Source organism: Helicoverpa zea, chromosome 3, assembly GCF_022581195.2.
Source record: "Helicoverpa zea isolate HzStark_Cry1AcR chromosome 3, ilHelZeax1.1, whole genome shotgun sequence".
NCBI lineage: Eukaryota > Metazoa > Arthropoda > Insecta > Lepidoptera > Noctuidae > Helicoverpa > Helicoverpa zea.
This window is the reverse complement of record NC_061454.1, coordinates 2,021,912-2,048,083: the sequence shown is the minus strand read 5'-3', so window position 1 is coordinate 2,048,083 and position 26,172 is coordinate 2,021,912. Positions and strand designations below refer to the sequence as shown.

Here is a 26,172-nt window from a genome sequence, read left to right as displayed (position 1 = left end):
GCCAGATGTAAGAATTACATTTATACTGTTAGACGTGTTGATGGAAAAGTTGTAAAACATTTCCTAGATTTCACTTTTCAGTGTTTAACTGACGCGAAGAAACAAATTTAGTTTCATCAAAGAAGGAAAGTCATTTAAATTGCAATACACAATCTAAAAACTTAGTTAATGCTATAAATAAAAAACTTAATGTTTTCTATTATTTGAATGGCAACATTACATATAACTTTTTTATTGTTTTTGGTTTAGAGGGACACTTCTTAACATCGACTAAACGGTAAACTCATGAAACAAAAATTTGATTAGGTCTGAAACTGAAACAGTTGTTGATTTTATGAATAAACAAACAGTGAACATGTTTATTACTGCATATTTTAGGAAATATTTAAAGCGTCGATGTAAAAATGATGTTACTTTCATTGAAATCGAAATGCTCTAATAAAAGTCGACTAAAATTGATAATTGTAGTCATAGACAATTACTAATCGTCTTACACAGAAGTTACTAATTTTCTCAGAAGTATTTCCATTCCACTTTCACTACTCTAGCCACTGTTTTTCTAAGTCACTGTCAGACAAAATACATAATAATCGGGGGATTATTTTCTAAGCGGAATAAAACTTCCTACCGTAGTTGTACTACAGTGATATCGGGCAGTGAGGTTCTAAATATAGTGAAAATTAGTTTTTAAAAGTTTAACATGTCTAGAAATCCGAGATCGGGTAAAAAAACTAATTTGTCGCAGGTGAGTCATGCACATTATTTGCGCGATCTTAGGGTCTTGTTCGGTTCTATTAGCTCAGTTAATGTTAGTTTATTTATAGGAACAAGTCATAGCCATTATCTAACAATAAATCTTAATTTGAGGTTAATCTGAGAAGTCTGTTGTCAGCTGATTTGGTAAACAAAGATTTATTCACTGTATTATTTATAAAACAAAACGAATTATTGTTTTGTGAAGAACCCCTTCCTTGTATTTTTAAAGTAAACAATGTTATGTTAAGTGGTTTCCATTGTTTATATTATGCTTGGTTGATTTACAAGTTTTTTTATTTCTCTTTGTATACATTGTCAGGTATAACCTGTTGATGATTTTTTAAAATCTCATATTAAGTCTGTAGGCTGTATGACATAATGTATGATCTGTTTGTTACAATTGCTAAATTACCCTCTTCCATTTCCTCTTGTATGATATCTTGATTCTACAATTTCATACTTGGGATGTTTTTTTTATTTGGTACAATTTTATTTATGAGAATATTCATAAGTCATACTTCACTTATGTGACTTATAAAGTTTTAAAAAACTTACAATTTTAAAGTTTCTTTGTTCTTTCCAGTTGGAAATTATTAAGTCTATGTTTGTTATTACTACACATATTTTTATGTAAACTCCTTCTTATTGAGTTCTCCAGTTTCTGATAGTCCTCAATTATCACAATGCAATTTTGTCTCACACTTAGGTGTTCTATTAACTATTGTTCGCACTCTGTGCTGAACACTTTCTGGGTGTCCAATTAAAAGATCAAAACAATGTACAGCAATTGTATCTGCATGATAGGCAGTAAACAGGTTATCATCTGCCTTGTCTTGATGCAGCTGAGTACCATAGTCATTAGACTGACTTCTTATCTGACTTCCCCAACCCAGCTACATCAGAAAAATCAATCAACCCTATCATTATTGAGCCACAAGCTCTTCATACAATGAAAAGCTTCACTTGACAAATGCGCTTCAATAAGAATAAAGTAAAATCCAAAATCTCTCCCACAGTTTGGTCTTCTAGACATACCAGATATTAACGATGATGATGACAATCTGGACCTATCAGACGATGACTTCGATTTGGAAGCGGAACTCGCAGCCATCAGCGGTGGCCGAGCACAGAAGCCGAAGCCTAAGAAACCAGCACCAGTGCCTGTGGCTAACTTGGATGCTATGATAGCGGAGAGCTTGAAGGATGTGCCTTCTGACGATGAGGGGTCTGGTAAGGATTTTGTGAAATTCTTTGTTTTATTTGTAGACTCAGGTTATATTTAATTAATTAGAATCAAACTTATTTATATTTTTGACATTCATGAGTGAGCATGTAAAAGCCTAAATGACATAAATGATTTGAGTTTGACTTTGAATAAATGGGTTTCATATAAATTTTATATATTTTAGTAGCTGGTATTGTGTCACCCAATGTAATGCTGTAATTAATAAGCTTATCATAATGTTTAACTTCATTGTGGTAAAGTTTGTGTTATTTTTTTTGGTCCAAAACTCTATTTGTACACAACACATATTGTTTGTCCTTTTAATACATTTAACTGCCTGAACGCCGCTAATTAGAGAACAATAGAAAATCAATTGTGTCTCGCGTGGATCTGCGCTCATTCAAGGGGTTAAATTTTTCCAAAAGCTCTTGTATATTGGTGCTCAGATATACCTACCTACGTGAGACACAATCCTATTGAGTTTTACTCCCGGCATACATAGAGTTTAAACAGAATATTACTTTATCCATCTTCTTTCAGGAGACGACGACGACCCAGACTTACTGAACGAGCTCCAAGCCCTATCAATAGACGATGATGAAGCACCCGCCCCACCGCCCCGGTCGTCTCGCCCTGCGCCCCCACCTCCTGGGGCTCCTCTCAGTACTGACAGCAGCACTATAAGCATGCTGCAAGACAGGATCACTAATTATACGGTCGCTGAGAAGAATGCTAAGGCTAATGGTGAAAGCAGTCGGGCTAGAAGGTAAGAAATATTGAAAACTAGTTGTTTCTTGCAGTTTCAGTCGCGTGCAATAAGATGTACCTACTTCACAAGCCTATAGCCTTCCTAAATAAATGGGGTTTTACCTGCGCCGGTAGCTACTTCGCGCACCCGGACAAAAGACAAAGGAGCCAATAGCCTTCTTAGATAAAAGACTGTGTAACACTGAAATATTTTTTAAATTGGTGCATAGTTCCTGAGATTAAGAGTCTTCAAGCAAAACTTTCTGGGGGGGTTTATTACGCTATTTCTTCTTCCCAGCAAAAAAAAGGGAAGTGGTGAAGGGTGGGCGATTTGGGGGCGACTGTCTTTTGTTTTTGACGTTCGATAAGTGCTGTTCAGCCTAATTTGAATAAACGTTTTTGAGCCTGAGTTAGGCAAACAAATCCAACTCTTCAGCTTTACGCTGATTTCATCGCTGCTGGGAGCTAGTTCTTTAATACAAAATGTTATCCTACAAAGAATGCTTTCAGTATTGACCCGACAGCGGACGAGGTCACAAACACCGCAGTCGGTGACCACATTATCTGATAAGCGCGTATCCTTACGTGGCTTATGTCATAATTGTTTATTTATGTGCTAATTTAGTAATGGCTCTAATAGTTTATTTACATAAGCGTAATTTTCATAGTAATTTTACTTATTAGAATCGAAACAATAAGCTTGATGTTGTTGTTTAGATCTCATTTTAATGAGGGAGAAAAATTTGCTTGATTCAAAATATAAATCAACAAAGCAAAAACATTATTCGACGACCTCGATGGCGCAATGGTCATCATGCCGGACCGCCGAACCTGAGGTCCCAGGTTCGATTCCCGGTTCGGTCGACATTTGTGTGATGAGCATGCTTGTTGGCCGTGGTCTGGGTGTTATGATATGTATTTATAAATATGTATATATGTAGCTATATGTAGTTTATCAGTTGTGTTAGCACCCATAACACAAGTTAATTAATAACTTACCATGGGGCTAACCGACCGTGTGTGAAAAAAGTGTCCCGACATTATTATTATAATATTCAGCGTTTATATAATAACTGTACTTTCACTACAGACATACAATATAGATTAAGGTATAAGCTACTTAGTTCCCCACCCTTCCTTCATACTCGTGCCTGGATCCATTTACTGTCTACTCTTAAAGTCAATAACCTTAAGTAAACAACATTATATACTCTCTAGCTAAAAGTCGACGAAAAGGCCCAAGTTCACTAAAATATCAACGTAATTTTTTTTAAAGCAACTATTAACTATGAATATTATCGAAGACTAGCCGGTTTCACCCGCCTCCTGTGGGGACTACTGTCCGTGACGGGATAAAATATTGCCTTCTTATGTTACTCAGGAATAATATAGCTTTTCAACAGTGAAAGATTTTTTCAAATCAGTTCAGGTGTTTTAGTAGGGAACAAACAAAAAAAACAATGCTTCTTCTTTATTATACTTTCATGTTGTCGGTGAACTTGGGCCGAAAGTAAGAAACTTAGTAGCGAAATAATCGGAAAGACCCATTTATGCGGACTTGCTAATAAGTTCTCACATTGAAGATAACTGTACTTAGGTACTTACTATGTATAACTGTGATAAATAAACTGTATAAACAATGAGTCATACTTATTCTGACTGTGTGACTCATTTTGGAAACAGCGGCTTATAATTATTTATCTGTGCGGTTTTCGTATTTAAGTTCATGGCTACTCTGCGAAGTAAATGGGATTTTTCCGGTGATCGTATGATATGAATGAAGACTATTTAAAATCGTCTCAAGTAAGGAGTTATTTAATTAACCTAGAGTTTTGTTTCATGAACACTATAAAAAAATCCATTATAACTGGCATGGCTCTGCAATTCGGGAAAATCTTACAGATACTTTTACAGTTGCCGTCACAGTTTGCGAGAAAACACTTACCCATTCTAATATGCAAAATACGTTAGAAAGTCCTGAAATACAGTGCAAAGCCTTTGTCTATAAATTGGAGTGAGTGACCTGTCTGGGTTAAGCGCAACAAGTACCTAAGTACATATCGAACACTGCGCGATTTTAACTTGTTGCGTTCACATAAGCTCATCATTACAGACAGCGGTTTCACCCGCGTCTAGTGAGAACGAAAAGTAGTCAATAACTTTCCACGATAAATGGATCATATGTAACTGAAATATTTTTGCGAATTGGACCATTAGTTTCTGAGACTAGTGAGATCGAAGGACGTTTTTCGATAATTGGTAAGCCAAGCTTTTCTGACATAGGTAATCGTAAAGAATACTACTTAAACAATAAACAAAAACACTATTCAACTCCTATAATAAATTGAGTAACTTAGGAACTAAAGGATGATGGGTAAAATTGGCCGGTATATCCAATGAAAACCATTCGCATATCAAATGATAGCTTATGCCCTAAGCTTCATTTTTTGTTATGGGCAAAACCTTGTAAACCACCGGAGAACGAAGATATAACACCTGATAGCATAGGACAGCCCATGGACTTGAACCACTTCAGTGCGTATGGGAGAGATGTTTAAGTGCATTATTATTGTCAATAATTGTCAGAACGAGTCACAGAAGGTGTCTGTGCCCATATTTTCCAAGTTTATTGAAAAAAAAAAAAGATTATTTAGCAGGTAGTATTTACAACGTATGGTGTACGTATTCCGCCGTTCTGGTGAGTCTAAACGGCATAACCAATGAAAACCATTTGCATATCAAATGATAGCTTATACCCTAAGCTTCATTTTTTGTTATGGGCAAAACCTTGTAAACCACCGGAGAACGAAGATATGACACTTGATGGCATAGGACGGCCTATGGCATTGAACCACTTCATTTTGTTTGGGAGCGATGTTTAAATGCATTATATTATTGTCCATATTAGTCAGGACATATCACACAAGGTGTCTGTGCCCATATTTTCCAAGCTTATAAAAAAAAAGATTATTAGCAGGAAGTATTTACAACGTTATAGTGTACGTATTTCGCCATTCCGGTGAGTCTAACCGGTAAAGCCAATTAAAACCATTCGCATATCAAATGATAGCTTATACCCTAAGCTTCATTTTTTGTTATGGGCAAAACCTTGTAAACCACCGGAGAATGAAGATATAACACCTGATAGCATAGGACAGCCCATGGACTTGAACCACTTTATTGCATATATGAGGGATGTTTAAGTGCATTATTATTGTCAATAATTGTCAGAACGAATCACAGAAGGTGTCTGTGCCCATATTTTCCAAGTTAATTGAAAAAATAAATTATTTAGCAAGTAGTATTTACAACGTATGGTGTACGTATTCCGCAATTCCGGTGAGTCTAACCGGTATATCCAATAAAAACCATTTGCACATCAAATGATAGCTTATGTCATAAGCTTAATTTTTTATTATGGGCAAAATATTGTAAACCACCGGAGAAAGAAGATATGACACTTGATAGCATAGGACAGCCCATGGACTTGAACCACTTCATTTTGGCAGTTGTCCCACCAACGACGAGAAAACGAGCAACTATCGGCTATTTCCTCGCTCAAGAAACGTACAATAGATATACTTTTCAAGTGAACAAAAGAGATGCATATACAAATAGTTGATCGCTGAATGTTCACACTGCCGGCGAGCACTCGCTTCACTAGTTTGTCGCTGAGCGACAAAAGCTATGAAAGATAACACTCGCTCGGCGACACTCGCCAAGCGATTAGAACTCACGCCGAGAGAGCAACCAGTGGTCATTTCTCTACAGTACGTATCTACCGAGCGAGTGATGCGAGTACTCACCCGCCTCAGGCACTTGTCTCACCGGCAACGATTAACGAGTAACGAGTAGAGCTAGAACTAGAAACGAGTTAGCGAGATGCGGGGAGCGAGTGCGTAGTTCCGATATTTGTGTAGCTCGGCTATAAGCGAGTGTGCGAGTGAGGCGGGCGAGTACTCGCATCACTCGCTCGCTAGATACGCACTGAAGAGAAATGACCACTGGTTGCTCTCTCGGCGTGAGTTCTAAACGCTTGGCGAGTGTCGCCGAGCGAGTGTTATCTTCCATAGATTTTGTCGCTCAGCGACAAACTATTGAAGTGAGTGCTCGCCGGCAGTGTGAACAGTCAGCGATCAACTATTTGTATATGCATCTCTTTTATTCACACGGAAAGTATATCTATTGTACGTTTCTTGAGCGAGAAAATAGCCGATAGTTAGTCGTTTTCTCGTCTTTGGTGGGACAACTGCCTCACTCGCACACTCGCTTGTAGCCGAGCTACACAAATATCGGAACTACGCACTCGCTCCCCGCGTCTCGCTAACTCGTTTCTAGTTCTAGCTCTACTCGTTACTCGTTAATCGTTGCCGGTGAGACAAGTGCCTTTGTTTGGGAGGGCTGTTAAGTGCATTATATTATTGTCAATATCAGTCAGGACGTGTCACAGAAGGTGTATGTGTCCATATTAAAAAAATTACAGTTAGTATTCACAACGTAAGGGGTAGCTATTCCGCTGTTCCAGTGAGTTTAACCGGCACAGCCAATAATATTCATTTGCACACATCAAATGACAGCTAATACCTTAAACTTCAATTTTTGTTATGGGTGGAACATTGTTAACCACTGGGGAAAAAAGATATCAGTCCTGTAAGCCTACGACTGCCTATGGAATTAAAATACTTTCCACCACTGAAAGATTTTTCAAATCAGTTCAGTCAAGTCCGTAGTCCATTGAATGCAAATACTTGTCGTGAGTACTTGCATAGACATTATCTAATGGCCAGGATAAAACATCTTGGTTTGAAATATAATCCTGTGGAATTGGAGGTGCGCAGGCATCACCAATGACTGTCGACTCTCCTGGCTATCAAGCCTGATGTGCCATATGATGAGAACTCTGTGAAAGCTGGCAAACAACTTAAATAACTTTATTCTACTAATTAAACCCCTCATGTATCCTTGCGGACTAGACCACCCGTTTGGTTACTATTTGTGCATCAATACATAGTATAAGACAAAGTCGCTTTTTCTGTCCTTATATCCCTATGTCCCTTTGAAAGCTTAACTCTTCCAAACTACGCAACGGATTTTGATACGGTTTTCTAATATATTATTATATTCAAAGATAGAGTGATTGAAGAGGATGGTTTGTATGTGTAATAACATCCGTTAAATAGTGAGTAAATACTGTTTTCCCGTGCGAAGCTGGGGTGGGTCGCTACTTTTCTAATAATTCCACAACCCGGCCGACTATCCTGGTGCCGCAGAACGAGGAAATGCTATCTCCAAGAATGGAAATAATATACGGTGGTAGAAGTAAAAGTTTTTATGTTTTGTTTTGCTATTAAATTGATAAATCTACCCTAGGCTTATTTAAATAAGTGATAAATTGACGAAAATACATCATACAATGAATTTCTCTACTATGGATTTTATTTTAACAAAAAAAAATGGTGCAAAAGAGTATAACTCTTTTGTGCCCGACTGTACTTATTTCCGGTCGATTCTTGACATGAACTGTTTTATTTCAGTAACTGTAGGGTATAAGCAATAATCTAATCCACATTAGAACTTTATTGGTTATCAGGCCAGGGTTCATACAAAATTGCCCATCATCCTTTAGGCGACAAACAAACACAAAGCGCTTAGGTCTTGCAGTACCATAACAAAGTACTTCCGATCATTGACCCCAGACAGATTTGCAAACCACAAAAAGAAAATAAACCTTCGCAATCTATAAATAGTCTTGTTCAATTTACTTTCAGACACGTTTGAAATGCATATTTCCTTTGTTATCCCATGCGCTTGAAAGACAACCTAAATAATGTTGAAAGGTACCTTTTTTTTAACGACGTCAAAAATCATCAAATGACCCGATGATCCCGCTATGGGTTAGCAGCGGTGAGGGAGTGTCAGACTCTTACTGGCTAAAAACCGTCGTGTTCCGTCATAGACCATTTATGTACCAGGGCCGCAGTAACTCTTTCGAACAATCCCGCAGCCCCGGCAATATGCACGTCATGTTCTTAGTTCTAAATCATTTTCCAAATCTATAGACTCTTTTTCACTATGTTTCCTTTCCTTATAAAACTTTTTAGGTATCTTGCGATCGAACTTTGTGTCATAGGTATAGGGTCTCAGCATAATGCTCAGCGTGGACAATTTTACTTACCATAGGTATATACTTCTCCATATTTCCCCGTTTCTTTCGTATTTATTGTTTGTCATCTTACTTGTGTTGTCTATCCGTTATTTTTTCATACATACATGTACTTTCCTTTCTAAATCTAATATTGTCATCTCCCCTTTTAAACCTAATTTTCGCCAAGGTGCTGTCTTAGCAAGACATTATTGAACATGAACGTAAAATAGCACTTTAAAGGTCTTTGCGCCCTCTGTCTAGACGTCTGATTTTACAGACTCTTTGTTGTCCTGAACTCACGGAAAATTATTTCAGCGACGTTGAAATCTGTTTTTCTCTCAGATATCGAACTCATTATGAGACCAAAAGTATTGTCGAACTTTGGCTAAACAATGTAGGCTAAACATATTTTCATAACTCCAGTAGATTTACAAATACTACAGTAATACAGTTTTTTACAATACAACACATTTCCTTTATGCACACTTAATGAACTCCTCAATGTATTTCGTTATGTCCACTCTATGTATTTCCTTATGTACGCTCCATGAACTCCTCTATGTATTTCCTTATGTACACTCTATGTACTCCCCTATGTATTTTCTTATGTACACTCTATGTACTCCCCTATGTATTTCTTTATGTACGCTCTATGTACTCCCCCATGTATTTCCTTATGTACAATCTATGTACTCCCCTATGTATTTCCTTATGTACACTCTATGTACTCCCCTACGTATTTCCTTATGTACGTTCTATGTACTCCCCTATGTATTTCCTTATGTACACTCTATGAACTCCCCTATGTATTTCCTTATGTACACTCTATGTACTCCCCTATGTATTTCCTTATGTACACTCTATGTACTCCCCTATATATTTCCTTATGTACGCTCTATGAACTCCCCTATGTATTTCTTTATGTACGTTCTATGTATTTCCTTATGTACGTTCTATGTACTCCCCTATGTATTTCCTTATGTACACTCCATGAACTCCTCTATGTATTTCGTTATGTACACTCTATGTACTCCCCTATGTATTTCCTTATGTACGCTCTATGTACTCCCCTATGTATTTCCTTATGTACACTCTATGTACTCCCCTATGTATTTTCTTATGTACATTCTATGTATTTCCTTATGTACGCTCCATGAACTCCCCTATGTATTTCCTTATGTACACTCTATGTACTCCCCTATGTATTTCCTTTTGTACACTCCATGAACTCCCCTATGTATTTCCTTATGTACACTCTATGTACTCCCCTACGTATTTCCTTATGTAAACTCTATGTACTCCCCTATTTATTTCCTTATGTACTTCACTATTTATTTCCTTATGTACACTCTATGTACTCCCCTATTTATTTCCTTATGCACTTCACTATTTATTTCCTTATGTACGCTCTATGTACTCCCCTATGTATTTCCTTATGTACACTCTATGTACTCCCCTACGTATTTCCTTATGCAAACTCTATGAACTCCCCTTTGTATTTCCTTATGTACGCACTATGTACTCCCCTATGTATTTCTTTATGTACACTCTATGTATTTCCTTATGTACGCTCCATGAACTCCCCTATGTATTTCCTTATGCACGCTCTATGTACTCCCCTATGTATTTCCTTATGCACTTCACTATGTATTTCCTTATGTACGCTCTATGTACTCCCCTATGTATTTCTTTATGTACTTCACTATTTATTTCCTTATGTACACTCTATGTACTCCCCTATGTATTTCCTTATGTACACTCTATGTACTCCCCTATGTATTTCCTTATGTACGCTCCATGTACTCCCCTATGTATTTCCTTATGTACACTCTATGTACTCCCCTACGTATTTATTTATGCAAACTCTATGTACTCCCCTATGTATTTCCTTATGTACGCTCTATGTACTCCCCTATGTATTTCCTTATGTACACTCTATGTACTCCCCTACGTATTTATTTATGCAAACTCTATGTACTCCCCTATGTATTTCCTTATGTACACTCTATGTACTCCCCTACGTATTTCCTTATGCAAACTCTATGTACTCCCCTATGTATTTCTTTATGTACACTCTATGTATTTCCTTATGTACGCTCCATGAACTCCCCTATGTATTTCCTTATGTACACTCTATGTATTTCCTTATGTACACTCTATGTATTTCCTTATGTACACTCCATGCACTCCCCTATGTATTTCCTTATGCACGCTCTATGTACTCCCCTATGTATTTCCTTATGTACTTCACTATGTATTTCCTTATGTACGCTCTATGTACTCCCCTATGTATTTCTTTATGTACTTCACTATTTATTTCCTTATGTACACTCTATGTACTCCCCTATGTATTTCCTTATGTACACTTTATGTACTCCCCTATTTATTTCCTTATGTACACTCTATGTACTCCCCTATATATTTCCTTATGTACGCTCTATGAACTCCCCTATGTATTTCTTTATATACGTTCTATGTATTTCCTTATGTACGTTCTATGTACTCCCCTATGTATTTCCTTATGTACACTATGTACTCCCCTATGTATTTCCTTATGTACACTCTATGTACTCCCCTATGTATTTCCTTATGTACACTCTATGTACTCCCCTATGTATTTCCTTATGTACACTCTATGTACTCCCCTATATATTTCCTTATGTACGCTCTATGAACTCCCCTATGTATTTCTTTATGTACGTTCTATGTATTTCCTTATGTACGCTCTATGTACTCCCCTATATATTTCCTTATGTACACTCTATGTACTCCCCTGTTTATTTCCTTATTACTTCATTATGTATTTCCTTATGTACACTCTATGTACTCCCCTATGTATTTCCTTATGTACACTCTATGTACTCCCCTATGTATTTCCTTATGTACACTCTATGTACTCCCCTATGTATTTCCTTATGTACACTATGTACTCCCCTATGTATTTCCTTATGTACACTCTATGTACTCCCCTATGTATTTCCTTATGTACACTCCATGAACTCCCCTATGTATTTCTTTATGTACGCTCTATGTACTCCCCTATGTATTTCCTTATGTACTTCACTATGTATTTCCTTATGTACACTCTATGTATTCCCTTATATATTTCCTTATGTACGCTCTATGTACTCCCCTTCTTTATAGAGGGATGACATGTATTAAGGAGGGATTTTACCAAAATCTATTCCTTATGGGGTTAAATGGGGGTGATAGTTCGCATGGAAGTCCTGTTTTAGAAGTGAGGGTCTTAAAATTTGTAGTTAGCCCGCTTATGATATAATATAGTTGAAATATTTGAATGCAGACAGATTTCAAACAGCCAATATCCACATCACATTACCAATTCCGAAAATGTTACAGAAACCTCAAAATTATTAATTTACTTTTCTAAATCCGACCACTATTTCCCATCAGGTTTGGTCGAGGCCTCAAAACGCTCCAAGACCTTCTAAAACAAGCAAAAGCAGGCAAACCGATAAAGAATGACGACATTCCTCCACCAGTCATGGTTGGGAAGGCAGCTGATCACCAAGATCCTATTCCTGAAGACCCTCGGCCACCTCCTCCGGTGGAGGTTGCTAGTCCACCTCCAGAGGAGCCGCTGATAGACTTTAGTGCGCCAGAACCGAGCCCACCGGCTCCAAGTCCACCTAGCATACCTGAGCCTACTAGTATGGGAGATGATCAAAGGAAAAGGGAGTTGCAGTTAATTTTACGTAAGTATTATTACATCATTTACAATACACTTGTGGTGTCTTGAAATGATCGATCTTTGATAAATAATGTCCATGCCTTTGGACGTGGCCAATTTTATTGTGTAACTTTTCTCCATAAAAACTGTCTATAAAATCTCAAGTATTTTTGTCAAAAATGCATCCAACACTTATCGGTAGTCAATATTTGCGATTTAATACGAAAATGGCATAGCTCCACATCCCGTAAGTCTCGAAAGCGCTCGGAAGTTCTTAACGAAACGCCATTTACTTTCACTAGAACTATATTCATTGTGCAGAGATATGGTAAATTTTATACACTACTTTTCATGGCCCTTAGAAGGCTACTAATAATGTCCTAAAACATTTTCCAGAGCGCCAATCAGAATTCAAAGCCGAAGCTCTAGCGGCAAAGAAACGTGGTGACAAATTCCTAGCTCTCGGCTTCCTAAAGGTGACGAAACAGTTCGACACAGTCGTAGCAGCTCACAACAGTGGTGAAGTTATGAATATGGATGAACTGCCTACAGTGGCCATGATCACTGCGGCTTTGGAGCAGGAGAGGCTCCAGCAAGATGGGGTGCAGAATTCTGCAGGTTTGTGAGAAGTTTTGCCGTTGTAATCAATGTTCGTTGAGGCGTGCGATGAAAATAATAGGTATTTGGTTCCATGTGCCGAGTCTTTTCCCAGCTATGATGGGGTCGGCTTCCAGTGTAACCGGTATTTTGCTTGTCAAAAATATATCCCCTAATTAAGTTACTGATTCGAGCCCGCTTCGCGGATAGTCGATTATGTGATCGGTTGCTAGACGACATTTTTTTACGATGAACTGGAATTTTCGTGAAACATTCTTGTCCAAGCTTGCTTTAGTAATCAGTCCTATTATGAAAATATTGAAGGTTTTCATTTAGAGGATAAACCGCTGTCTTTCCTAATTGGGCATTTATCTTGTTATTGAAAGTCGATATAAAAGTTCGATCAAATTAGACTTATATAAAATTATACTTTAAACAGTATTTTGTGTTGCAGCTCCAGAGCCCACAGAAGATACGAGTGGCGGAGGAGGGGGGCTCATAATGGCGAAGACCTTGGGCGAAGGACTACATCAGAGACTTGAGGCTTTTAAAGTAAGTTAGTAGTAAGTTCATAGGAGCTATGCTTCTTCAACTACGATCAAAACGAATTCACTGTTCTTAATGAAGACAAGCTCCTAAAAATAAATGGCTCCATGTAGAGCCTCCATGTAGTGCACAAGCGTACGCGTATATGTGCACTTTCTATTTCCACACTCTCAAAGTTCGATGGGTATGCTGATGGGTATGCTGATGGGTATGCTGATGGGTTCGATGGGTATGATGGGTATGCTGTACCGTCACGTAAACATTGAGCTCCGTATTCTTTAACGATTTAAAATATTATCTCACGTAAATAGTGATTAGACTCAAACATAAAGTGTAATACGTAGTGCAAATAACACGTAACAACGTTATCTAGGTACAAACTTAGTGCAGTGAAAAACTATAAAGTGTTTAATTATACTTACGTGAAAGTGTTTACAAACATTGCAATTATATCATAACAGTGACTGTATGTGGCATAAACCTCTAAAAGTATCCTAAACATCAACCAAAATACTCCACCATATACATACAAGGACTTTTAGTAAAACATTTCAAATAATATTTAAGAAATTAAACTTCAAAAATTCGTTTTTTATTTGAAAACCGCCTAAAAGTGTGATTGTTAAAGTGCGTACTCTAGCGGTAAATCTTGGAACTACTGAATTAACATGTTGCCAGACCTTGAGTAGTGTTACCAAAGAAAAAAGGTGACACAAATTAATTATTGAGTACAGAGCCATCTATTCGAAAACAATATAAATAAAGTGTATTAGTTCCTTAACTGATCTCATTTTTACGCTCGTATGAGTAAGACGCTCCTAGCCTCGCGGCACTAGCGTATACCACTCAAGCTGTTGTCCCCGAGTTCAAATCTCAGTGAGTACTAGATTTTTTTAAATTCAATTTGGGCAATTAAAGTAAATACTATGAATTTTCTGGGAAATATAACGATTCGCCGTCCACCGAAATCCCAGCCCAATGAAGATTCCGATTTGATTGATGACACAAATAGCATGCCAGATATGTCTGAAGACGAAGAAGAATGCCAAATTACTCTGTTGAAGGCTGAGGTAGAAAAGCTTAGTAATCAGTTAAAAACAGCTGTCAAGGAAATTGAAACCTTAAAATTAGAAAACATAAGCTTAAAACAGTGCAACGAAGACTTAATTAAAGAAAAATGTGGAACAACTAATACAAAGAGCCCAAATAAACGAAAAATAAAATCCCCGAAGCAAAAGAAACAACTGAACCCAGAAGAAAATATAGGAGTAAATATTAGATGTGAAGAAAATAATTCAAAAATTAGCCTGACTGCCCCAATCGCTACTCAAAAAGTAGAACCACAAAATAATAAACCACGAAATTCGTCGTTGTCCTTGTCTTCAAAGCAAAAAATATGCATGATAAGTAGTGAAAGCTCTAATAGACTGTATAATTTAGTTGAAACAACTTCCTTGTGGAATAATGAAATATGTCATTATCGTATGCCTAAGTGTGGTTTAAAAATTCTTTTAGAAAATATTGATAAAAAAGTAGAAAACTTTACCAATATGGATTATTGCATTATTTACATTGGTGAAGATGATTTCCGTAAAACATATAATTATATAGAGCTTGTTACTTTTATCCGCGATAAACTTATAAAATTACAACATACCAATTTTGTATTATGCCTACCTACCTTTAAATATATGGAAAATTCAAACTTAATGTATAATAGCCGAGTAGATATCTTTAACAACTTGCTCTATCTGGATGTGGAAACACATAATTATGCATTCATTTTAGACTCCAATTATAATCTGCCATATACTTTTGATACATATAACAATTTTGGATACTTAAATTATAAAGGCATTAGTATTGTAGTATCAGATCTTGTCAATCTTATAGAATACATAGGCACTTTGAAAACAAAGCTAACAGACGCTGACTGCTCCCAAAATGAACAATCGAACACTGAAAGTCAGGACTGTTCTCAGTTTTTTCTATAATTATTTAAATATCTTGCATCAAAATATTGCAGGTCTAGTAAATAAATCGGATGCCCTTATAGTAAAGCTGGATGAACTATCTCATAAAGGAATGAAGGTAGATGTCATCTGTATAACAGAACATTTTGTAGAATCAGGTTTTGAACATTTTTTAAACATACCCAATTATACCCTGGCAGCTCACTTCTCTAGGAATGTGAAGAGAGGGGGCGCATGTATTTTCATTAGGACAGGATATCAATATAAAGAATTAACTGAGATATCAAAACAATCAGTTTCAGGGGTATTTGAATGCTGCGCAATTGAACTTGTGTCGCTTAACGTCATTATTATTTGTATTTATAGGGTGCCTCAACATAACTATGTCGTATTCTATGAAAAACTAGAATATATATTTAAAAAAATTAATTTTGCAAAGAAGAAAGTAATTTTGACGGGAGATTTCAATATTGATGTGATAAAGAAAAATAGAACAACACTAGAACTAGAATCTTTTCTATTGCAGTATAATTTGAAACTAGCCCTTTACTTGCCCACTAGATTAAGCAGTAAAACTTGCATAGATAATTTTGCACATAACTACCAAAAGGGATGTAAAGCGGAAATAATAGATTTAGTTCTTTCGGATCACACATCACAGATACTTAAAATCCCTACTAAGAAAACAAGTCTCCTAAAAACTTGGAAAATTGAAAAGCAAGACATTTCAAAAGAAAACCTTATGAAATTTAGAAATTATTTAGAATGTCTTTCTTTTACACAGGTGTACCACGCCAATGATGTTAATACATCTTACGATAACTTCATGGAAGATTTTATGCTTCTATATAAATTGTGTTTCCCAAATAAAATTATAACTATTAAATGTAACCAGACAACAAAATGGATTTCTAGAGGCATAAAAATATGTAGTGTAAAACAAAGGCAACTGCTTTGGACCTACCGATTTAATCCTAATCCTAAAAATAAACAACTATTAAAAAATTATACAAAATTATATAAAAAAATAATCAAACTTACCCGTAAAGCACAAAATAATCATTATATAAATACATCCGAAAATAAAGCTAAAGCCTCTTGGCAAATAATTAACAACAACAAAACGTGCTTTCCCCAAGAATCCATTTTAACAATAAAAAAAGATAATTTAGTTTTTATGAATCCTGTTGACATTGCCAATGAGTTTAATAATTACTTTATTGATGACATAGAACATAATATAAAAAATGACTCGTCTAATAATATACCGAATAACTTTGAAAATGTTACATTAAAATCGCTATTTATGTTACCTGTGTCTGATAATGATATAATCAAAACTATAAATGGCCTAAAAAACACGAATACAGTTGGGTATGATGGTGTGTCAACTAAAGTCTTGAAATATGTAAAGGATGTAATAGCACCACCGTTAACCCATATAATCAATCTGTGCATAACCGAGGGCGTATTTCCAAATAGTCTTAAAAGCGTAATTATCAAACCATTACACAAAAGAAATGAAAAAACAGATATAAAGAATTATAGGCCAATTGCAAAAATCCCAATATTATCAAAAGTAATAGAAAAAATCATTTATCAGTCTCTTTACTCGTATTTTGAAAAGTACGGATTATTTTGTGACGAACAAAAGGGTTTCCGAAAATGTACAACAATTAATATGGCAATATACGACTTCATATCTAAAATTATAGCATCAATAGACAAAGGAAAACCTATCTGTGCCATCTACACAGACATGACTAAGGCGTTTGATTATGTAGATCATAAGATCTTGCTACAAAAACTTTATGGCTATGGCGTAAGGGGAAATGTGTTGAAACTACTAGAATCGTATCTAAGCGATAGATATCAGTGCACAGAGGTTACTAGAATTTGTCATAAGTCTAAATTGATTACAACATATAAATCCCGACCCAGACGCGTATATTATGGAGTGCCTCAAGGTAGCGTCTTAGGGCCATTGTTATTTTTGATCTATATCAATGATCTTCCAAAAGCTATAGAACAGAAAATGGTCCTATTTGCAGACGACAGCACTGCTGTAGTTGAATGTAATAATCCTGATAGTTACCAAACAGATATTAATGATACACTTTCGGAAATTATTACCTGGCTCAATAAAAATAACTTAGCTATAAATCTGAAAAAGACAAAAGTAATGCACTTCCACCAGCGACGCGAACATCCTGCTGTAAATGTATCTTATCAAGGCAACCAAATAGAAGAAGCCGATTGTGTAAAATTCTTGGGTATTACAATAGACAATAAGCTAACCTGGAAGCCTCACACTGAACAATTATGCAAGCGACTGAGCCAAGCTGCATATGCACTCTTTCAGTTGTCAAAGGTTGTTAATATTGAAACGCTTCTAACAGCGTATCACGGACTAGTTGGTTCAGTTCTACGATATGGGCTTGTTTTTTGGGGGCAGTCCAGTGATAGAGAACTTGTCTTTAGGATGCAAAAAAGATGTATAAGGTCGATGTGTAAATTAAAAGTAACAGACAGTTGCGCGCCTTTTTTTAAATCTCTTAAAATTCTCACATTGCCATCATTATATATTCTCGAAACTGCATTATTTGTTAAAACTAACCAGCACTTGTTCACTAAACTGTCGGATGTTAGAAAAACTCCTATGCGAGCTAAATATATACATCAGCTGTGTCACACGAGGTGTAAAACATCTCTCATGCAGAAAAGTTTCTTTGGCGTCGCTCCGAGAATCTACAATAAAATTCCAGATGAGGTTAAAATACTACCTCTCCATAAATTTAAGAAAACATTGCAAAAAATTCTAATTGAGAAATGTTACTACACGGTCGATGAGTTCTTAAATGACTAATTTAGATTTTGATATAATTTAATTCTAGATGTAATTGTAAAAAATTCTTATTTTAAGTAGTACGTAGTCCAAACTATATTTGTACGTCTCACCATAGACAGAACATAGCGCACTATTTTATTTAATTTTAAGATCTACACTTTATGTATACCTATGTTTTACAAATAATAAATACTTTGACTTTGACTTTGGGATTGTAATCGGACAGAACTGGTGATAGATAAAATACCACACTATTTATATTAAACAACCGAAAATAACACTTCATTACATTAAAAAATTATATCTTTTTCTTTCAGAAACAAGAAGCAAAAGCCAAAGAAGAGGGCAACTCCTCAAAAGCTCGCCGCATGAACCGCATCATCAAGCAATATGCTGACGCCATCAAACGTCACGAGGCGGGCCAGCCTGTCGCCGTGGACGATCTGCCCGCCCCCGCTGGATATGGCCCACTGCCCACTGCTGGGGTGAGTGTACTGCGACACACTAATGACACTCTAATCACACCCTAGTGACGCCCTAGTGACACATCATTGATGCCCTAGTGACGCCCTAGTGACACACCATTGACACCCTAGTGAAGCAAGCCCTAGTGACACTCCATTGATACCCTAGTGAAGCCCTAGAGACATCCCATTGACACCCCTGTGGCACACTAGTATATCAAGCAATGTGCTGACGCCGTCAAATGTCACGAGGCGGGCCAGTCTGTCGCCGTGGACGATCTAAACTAAGTCACTAGTGACACTAGTGAAGTATTAGTGTCACACTAGTGTCACACTGTTGACACACTAGTGATGCACCGGTGACACACAAGTGACAATGACTCATGTTACTTCGCTCAAACTACAAAGACACAATCCCTTGTCCAGAAACTTCCAGAAAATTCTAAAATATGTCTATATGTTCAGGGTCAAGCTTCGTCCCCCTCGAGTCCCAGGGCTCCCGCCCCCGCAGCCCCCGAGCCCGGCGCGGGGCCCGGCGCGGGGCCCGGCGCGGGGCCCGGTGCGGGGCCCGGCGCGGCGCAGGCGGCGCGGCGGGACCAAGTGTTAGCCTTGCTGTTCAAGAGACAGATGCAGTTCAAAGAAATAGCTCTAGTGCATAAGAAGAAAGGTATGATTGATATGAAATTGAGCTGGTTACTTTACCAAGAAATTGGAGTCATATCAGTCTATATTTTTGAAGAAATGTGATCGGTTTGACGTCTCCTATGCTACTATATATTTTGCAATTTTTGAAATAAAATTGAATTAGGACTTGGCAATTAATTTATTTACAGTTATACGTACATTGGTGATAAAGCCAAGCTGTGAATAACTAAAAAAACCTATTTGTCAACCAAACAAAGAAAAATCGTTCTATACTCGTAAAACACACAAACATCCGAATTGACACCCTTCGATTTGGGAAGTTGTTTAAAAACAAATATGAGGTAATAAACCTCACCAATCAATCGATTTGACCATTTTGGGAAGTCGAAAAAAATAAACATTATATTTATTAAATGAATTCTCTCTAAAACAGGTGAATTAGACACAGCATTACAGTACCTTCGTACGGCGAAACGCTTCGACCCGCTCATAGAGGCGGCGCGGGCGGGCAGGCCGGTAGACCTTAGTAATTTACCCTCACTGCCTAAAGCGAAACCTGCTAAAGCTACGTAAGTAACTAAAATATATTTATTATTGTTTTCATTTTGTGGAGCTAGGTTTGTAAATGCATTTTTAATGAAGTGTTTGAGAAATAAAGGTAATCATTTTGCGCAGTCATGTGCAAAATTGCGCTAAATGCGCATACTTTAAAAAACCTGAAAACCTGAATAGAATTAAATATGTTGAATACTCCTATTTTTTGGTCATTATAAATTTCTATAATATACACAAAAAATTGATCGGAACCTACGATAAGCACCAAGAATGAATATAATAGATTCATGTCACATTTTGCACGAGATGTAAATAACTTATGGACATAACAATAATGCAACACATTATTGGATAACTTGTTTCATTCACTTTAGCTCAAGTTGCTCACCACAACACTTTATGCGCAAACATTTGCGCAAAACACAACACTTCAATTTTCATTGCGCTAACACTTTACTCTAAACATCCCCAGATCCGACTCACTACCGTCCTCAACCGCCGAAAGTTCTTCGATCGACGAACCATCAGGATCGGACTGGGTAGAAGTTTCACCTTTAACGGGAACTTCAACTGACGATGCCCATTCCAGTTTGTTGAACCAACTGGAATCTCAAGCTAAGATGGCGAAGGAATTCATGAGCCATTGCAAAAGTATGGGCCATGTGGCTGAGTCGAAAATGTATGAGAAGCTATATGAAAGGGTTAAAGAGGATCTTGATATTGTTAGGGTGGCTACACTGTGAGTATATATATATATTTTTTGTGTAATTGTAGAATTGAGGGAAGGCAAAATTATAAAAAAAGTGTGTTTTGTTGGAAGAAAATATTGTTGACAAACATTTTTAATGTGTTTTGATTGGTTTTAAAATATCAACCAAATTACTTAGAAAGTAAATTTTACATTAGTCTCTTATGAAACCAATAAGCTCAGTTACATTTGATTGTTATTATAATATAAAAAAACACGTATGCTACACGTGAAAAAATATTACTAATGTGACTGATTTTGAAAATCTGCAAAGATCTATTTTATTTTAAGCTAAGCGTCCACTTGTCGGGATCGTACGCAACGGACGTATCGCACGCAACGGATCGTAGTATTATTTATATAGAAACTCAAACAAGTGCGTCCACCTGTCCGCATCGTACGCATCGCACATCTTGTCTGAGTTTCTATATAAATAATACTACGATCCGTTGCGTGCGTTGCGTCCGTTGCGTACGATACCGACAAGTGGACGCTTAGCTTTAAAGTATTTTTTACATCATTTAAAAATAACAATATGTTCTTAATTTTTATAAGTAACCCAAAATGAATAGCACCTTCCGAAATAAAGCTTATTTAATTCAATATTTTTATCTCCCTATACATAATATTTTTTTTATTTTTCAGCAACAACCGTGCCCTCCCAAGTTTCCACTACGTAACGCGAGAGTTCTCAGTGACGCAGTGCAATACCGACCTTGGCGTGAACGATTTAGAGTTGACAATCGTTCGCGGCATCGCGTACAATGTGTCTAAAGATATGGATACTTATGTGAGGTTCGAGTTCCCTTTCCCACAGGTTTGTGCTATTTTAATAACAATTTAGTAAAAAATCGACTTAATAATATTTATTATGTACGGGGAATATAGATCTCCCAAAGGTATCGGCAGGATTAAAGATAGGTTAAAAAATTTTGTGATTCTAAATTAGACCGTCATCTTGTAAAAAAATAACTTGTCTTTGTTGAAATAAAATGCTTTACAATTCAGGAATGCGTCACGGTTTTGTAAAACCTGTTTTTCGTTGTTCTTAAATTATACGTCTCTAGTTATAACATGATATCCGGGATATCAGAGTCCCTGACAGTACATTGAATAGAATAACGAGAATGAAAGCCATATTTATATTTTTTTTTGGCTTATTCTCCAGAGGGACTAATAAGTCAACGTGGGACCTTTATATGTATATCCTTTGCTTATCCAAAAGACAGACTTACAACTTATTTTAGTCAACTTAATGCCTTTTACCAAATTCCAGGAAGCCCCCATATCAGACAGAACAGAGGTAGTGAAAGACTCGAACAATCCCGAATACAATGCGGTGTTCCCTCTCGCCATCAACCGTTCCTCCCGGCCGTGTCTGCGAGTCTTCAAGCGTCACGGCATCAAGTTAGAAGTATGGAGTAAAGGGTAAGATGATATCTCTGTATATTTTGTAAATAAAATGCTTTTAGAGAAGGTTCCTTTATCAGCGTCGAAAATCGCTGAACAAATCAAAATTTTCAAAAGTGCCTAACAGCGTCATCATCTCTCGAACCTTTTCCCAACTATGTGGGGTCGGCTTCCATTCTAACCGGATACAGATGAGTACCAGTGCTTTACAAGAAGCGACTGCCCTATCTGACCTCCTCAACCCAGTTACCCGGGCAACTCAATACCCCTTGGTTAGACTGCTGTCAGACTTACTAGCTTTTGACTACCCGTAACGACTGCCAAGGATGTTCAATGAATGTTCAAATTTTGTAAACATCTAACTTTACAATATTAGTACATGTATATTTTTGTATATTTGTAAATTTCCCATAGTATTGAATGGCATGAATGTTGATTACTTTTCATCATGGTTTTATTCATCTGTAATATGTGTTTCCACAACACTGTATTTAATTTTTTACCTAGCGTCTGTACTTTCTCACCACAGTTATTGGGGAGCATGTATTTCTATGGTCATCTTCATTCTATCATTGATCATCACATAGAGTAGTATGTCCTGGAATGTACTTCTATGACCATCTTCATTGATCATCATTTAGTGTTCCCCACCAGGTGCGTGTAGCGTGTTCTATGGCCATCTTCCTCCTATCATAGATCGTCACATAGGTAGTGGTATGTCCCGGAATGTACTTCTGTGACCATCTTCTCTGATCATGACTAGTGATCCCCACCAGGTGCGTTTAGCGTGTTCTACGGTCATCTTCCTTCCATCATTGATCATCATCTATGGTAGTGCTATGTCTCCGGGTGCGTGTAGCGAGTTCTACGGCCATCTGCCTCCTATCATAGATCATTACCTAGTGTATTGGCATCTCCCCGGGTGCGTGTAGCTTGTAGTGGACAAGTGCAATCTCTGTATAGCTGGCGTCTGTACGTCCGTCACCCCACAGTTACTAGGTAGTTAGGTAGCATGTATCCCTATCTTCATTCCATCATTGGTCATCATCTATGGTAGTGCTATGTCCCTGGGCGCGTGTAGCGTGTTCTATGGCCATGTTCCCCCTATCATAGATCATTAGCTAGTGTATGTGCATGTCCCGGGTGCGTGTAGCGTGTAGTGCGCAGGTGGGGCTGCGCTGACGCGCTGGTCTGTTGCAGCGGCTGGTTCCGCTCCGACTCCTTGCTGGGTACTGTCAACGTCAAGCTGGCGCCGCTGCAGGAAGCTATCACTCTTCATGATTCATTCCCGGTATGTATTAGCAACAGTTCACTCTAAATTCTAAAGCATTTGTTCCAATTTATGTGCAAAATAGCTAGGCTCCTTTTCACCGACAATAACCGGGACGTAACCGAGATAAAATATAGCTTATTGTGCCAATTTGTATGTAAAACAGCACATTTTAGGCCCCTTTTTCACTGAGAATAATCGGGACAGAACCGAGATAAAACATAGCCTATGTTACTCGCAGATAATGTAGCGTTCTAATGGTGAAAGGTTTTTTAAAATCGGTCCTGCAGTTTTTGAGTTTAAAAAACATTTTTTTCCTTTTCACAATATTAGTTAGTTACATTTCTTATCTTTTTGTCTAAATCATTTCTGTTGCCTATGCATCATCTTCTTGTAAATAAGGTATGTCCTCTTTCTTTCATGTAACTTATATTCCACTTCCCACATCCCCAGCTAATCGACGGTCGTCGTCCTGTGGGCGGGTCGTTGGAGATCAAGCTGCGCGTACGCACACCACTTCTACAGCAAGAGGTCAAAACTACCAAACACCGCTGGCTAGTGTTAGACGACGTCTAAAATATCATCTGCCTAGCCCTTTCCCTACGTTGGGGTCGGCTTCCATTTTAACCGGATGCAGCTGAGTATAATTATTGCCACGAATCCTGAGCTCTGACCTTCACCTGCACAGAAGTAATTCAACGAAGTAATAGACCACAAAACCACAGAAGAGTGTGGTAAAGCGGTGATTGGCCCGCAGTGCATCGCGTCATAGCCGTCACTCGGGATTGGTTCTTTGCTAATAAATTACTTCTGCGCAGATGTAGGTCAGAGCTCAAGATTCGTGCTGATAACTATACCAGTGTTTGATAAGGAGCGACTGCCTATCTGACCTCCTCAACCCAGTTACCCGGGCAACCTGATACCCCTTGGTAAGATTGTGATATGATGTGTAAAATATAACGATGCAATTATGTAGGAATGTTAATAAAATAGTCGGTAATGGTAACTTATATCACTGTTGAGCTATAGATATTTGCTGTGGGTTTTAATAACCGATCTATCTATCGAGTTGCTTACTATAGTCTGTTTTTTTTTAATCTCGTAGACTAAACTGACATTACGAGTGTTGTCACTTTAGTGCAATTCTTAAATAGTGATGTGGCACAACCGAAACTTAGCGTTAATAAATTCAAGTATCGTTTTTTTACAATAAGTTATCAAAAAAAAAAAACACTTTGAATGAAAAATAAATTCGTCTATTATAGATAATAAGATAGATAATTCGTCTATAAGAAGTTACGATTCAACAAACCGGTATCGTAAGTATAACACTGTACAAAAGAGCTGTCAATTTAGTCTACGAGATTAAAAAACAGACTATAGAGATGGAATTTTGACATTAGCCTCAAACTGCTAATGTCAAATGCCTATGTTTAGTAAGCAAATCAAGAAATAGATGGTTATTGAAAATATACAGCTTTCTGCAGCCAGCTAAAAAGTAACTTGTATATTATTCTGATATGTTATTTGTATTAATTTTAAGTTTTATCAAAATCTGTTCGCGTGTACAAGTTACAATCATACACACTTTTAAGATATTATAATATAATTGTTTTCTGCGGTTTCGCCCGAGGAATTCACAGTTTTGCATTTATTTATTTTAACGAATGGTTTCCAAAATATTATAGCTCACAACACGAGCCGTGCAGGCAGAATGGTACACAAAAATGTAGCAAAGTGGTTTGTAGTATATTTTCGAAATTTTGACATATACATGGCTTTCGCATGGCCATGCGAAGTCGATATTTTAATCTAAAATAATATATGTACTTTTAAAATGACATTCACTTTTTATTTTTATATTGAATGAAAATCTGCCTTTATCTTTTTTAAATGTCGACCTCATGTTGTGATTATGAAAGTAAGAAATATTGTAAAATAAATATTGCTATAGTAATTTTTATAAATAATAATCTTCGATGTACGGTATAAAGAGTTTAGAGAAATGTGCTTAAATTAGGACATTTGACGCACTGGAATGCAACCTATAATATTTAAGTCACATAAATGTAATATAAGAAAATCTCACTTGAAGCTTGCGTCCAATCATTTTTTAAATTTTAAACATGTCACAAATTGTTTTGAAATTGTCAATAGATTTTGAACCTTAGAGTTTGGAAACAAGGTTCTAATTCATTCGAAAGTGAATTAAAATTGATTATTTTTGTATTATCTAGTAAATATATTTTTATTTCAAGTAAATATATTTTATACTACCATTTCGATATATAGGTACTTGAAGATTTACAAAAATGTCTTCGGCTATAAATGATTTTTATTTTTTCATAATATTGTATAATAATAATAATTTAAAAAATGTTTTAGTTGTGCTGTCTAAAAGACGTTGTCTGTACAGAAATGTGCAGTGCATGTGAATTTGTATGTATTCGATAATATTAGTCCACTATTATTTTTATAATTGTACATTATGAATATAATAATATTATGTAGTATGTTAATAATTGTAATTATTAAAGATCTGGTTGATCGTT

General features: G+C 36.8%; 1 protein-coding gene across 2 annotated transcripts; it reads left to right on the top strand.

Annotated features, from left to right (window-relative positions):
• Nucleotides 1-541: 541 nt before the first annotated feature.
• Nucleotides 542-26,172, top strand: LOC124645999 (coiled-coil and C2 domain-containing protein 1-like). 2 transcript variants are annotated; one of them, XM_047186010.1, is made up of 14 exons: nucleotides 542-745; nucleotides 1,773-1,986; nucleotides 2,522-2,747; nucleotides 12,288-12,589; nucleotides 12,961-13,182; nucleotides 13,616-13,713; nucleotides 18,846-19,013; nucleotides 19,458-19,659; nucleotides 20,071-20,206; nucleotides 20,665-20,931; nucleotides 21,586-21,757; nucleotides 22,217-22,368; nucleotides 23,551-23,641; nucleotides 24,074-26,172. In XM_047186010.1, exons 1-14 carry the CDS (start codon nucleotides 701-703, stop codon nucleotides 24,194-24,196), a joined length of 2,418 nt encoding a protein of 805 aa, XP_047041966.1. In that variant the 5' UTR covers nucleotides 542-700; the 3' UTR covers nucleotides 24,197-26,172. The 2 variants fall into 2 exon arrangements, with proteins under 2 accessions (XP_047041966.1, XP_047041965.1); XM_047186009.1 differs by having other exon boundaries at nucleotides 23,518-23,641.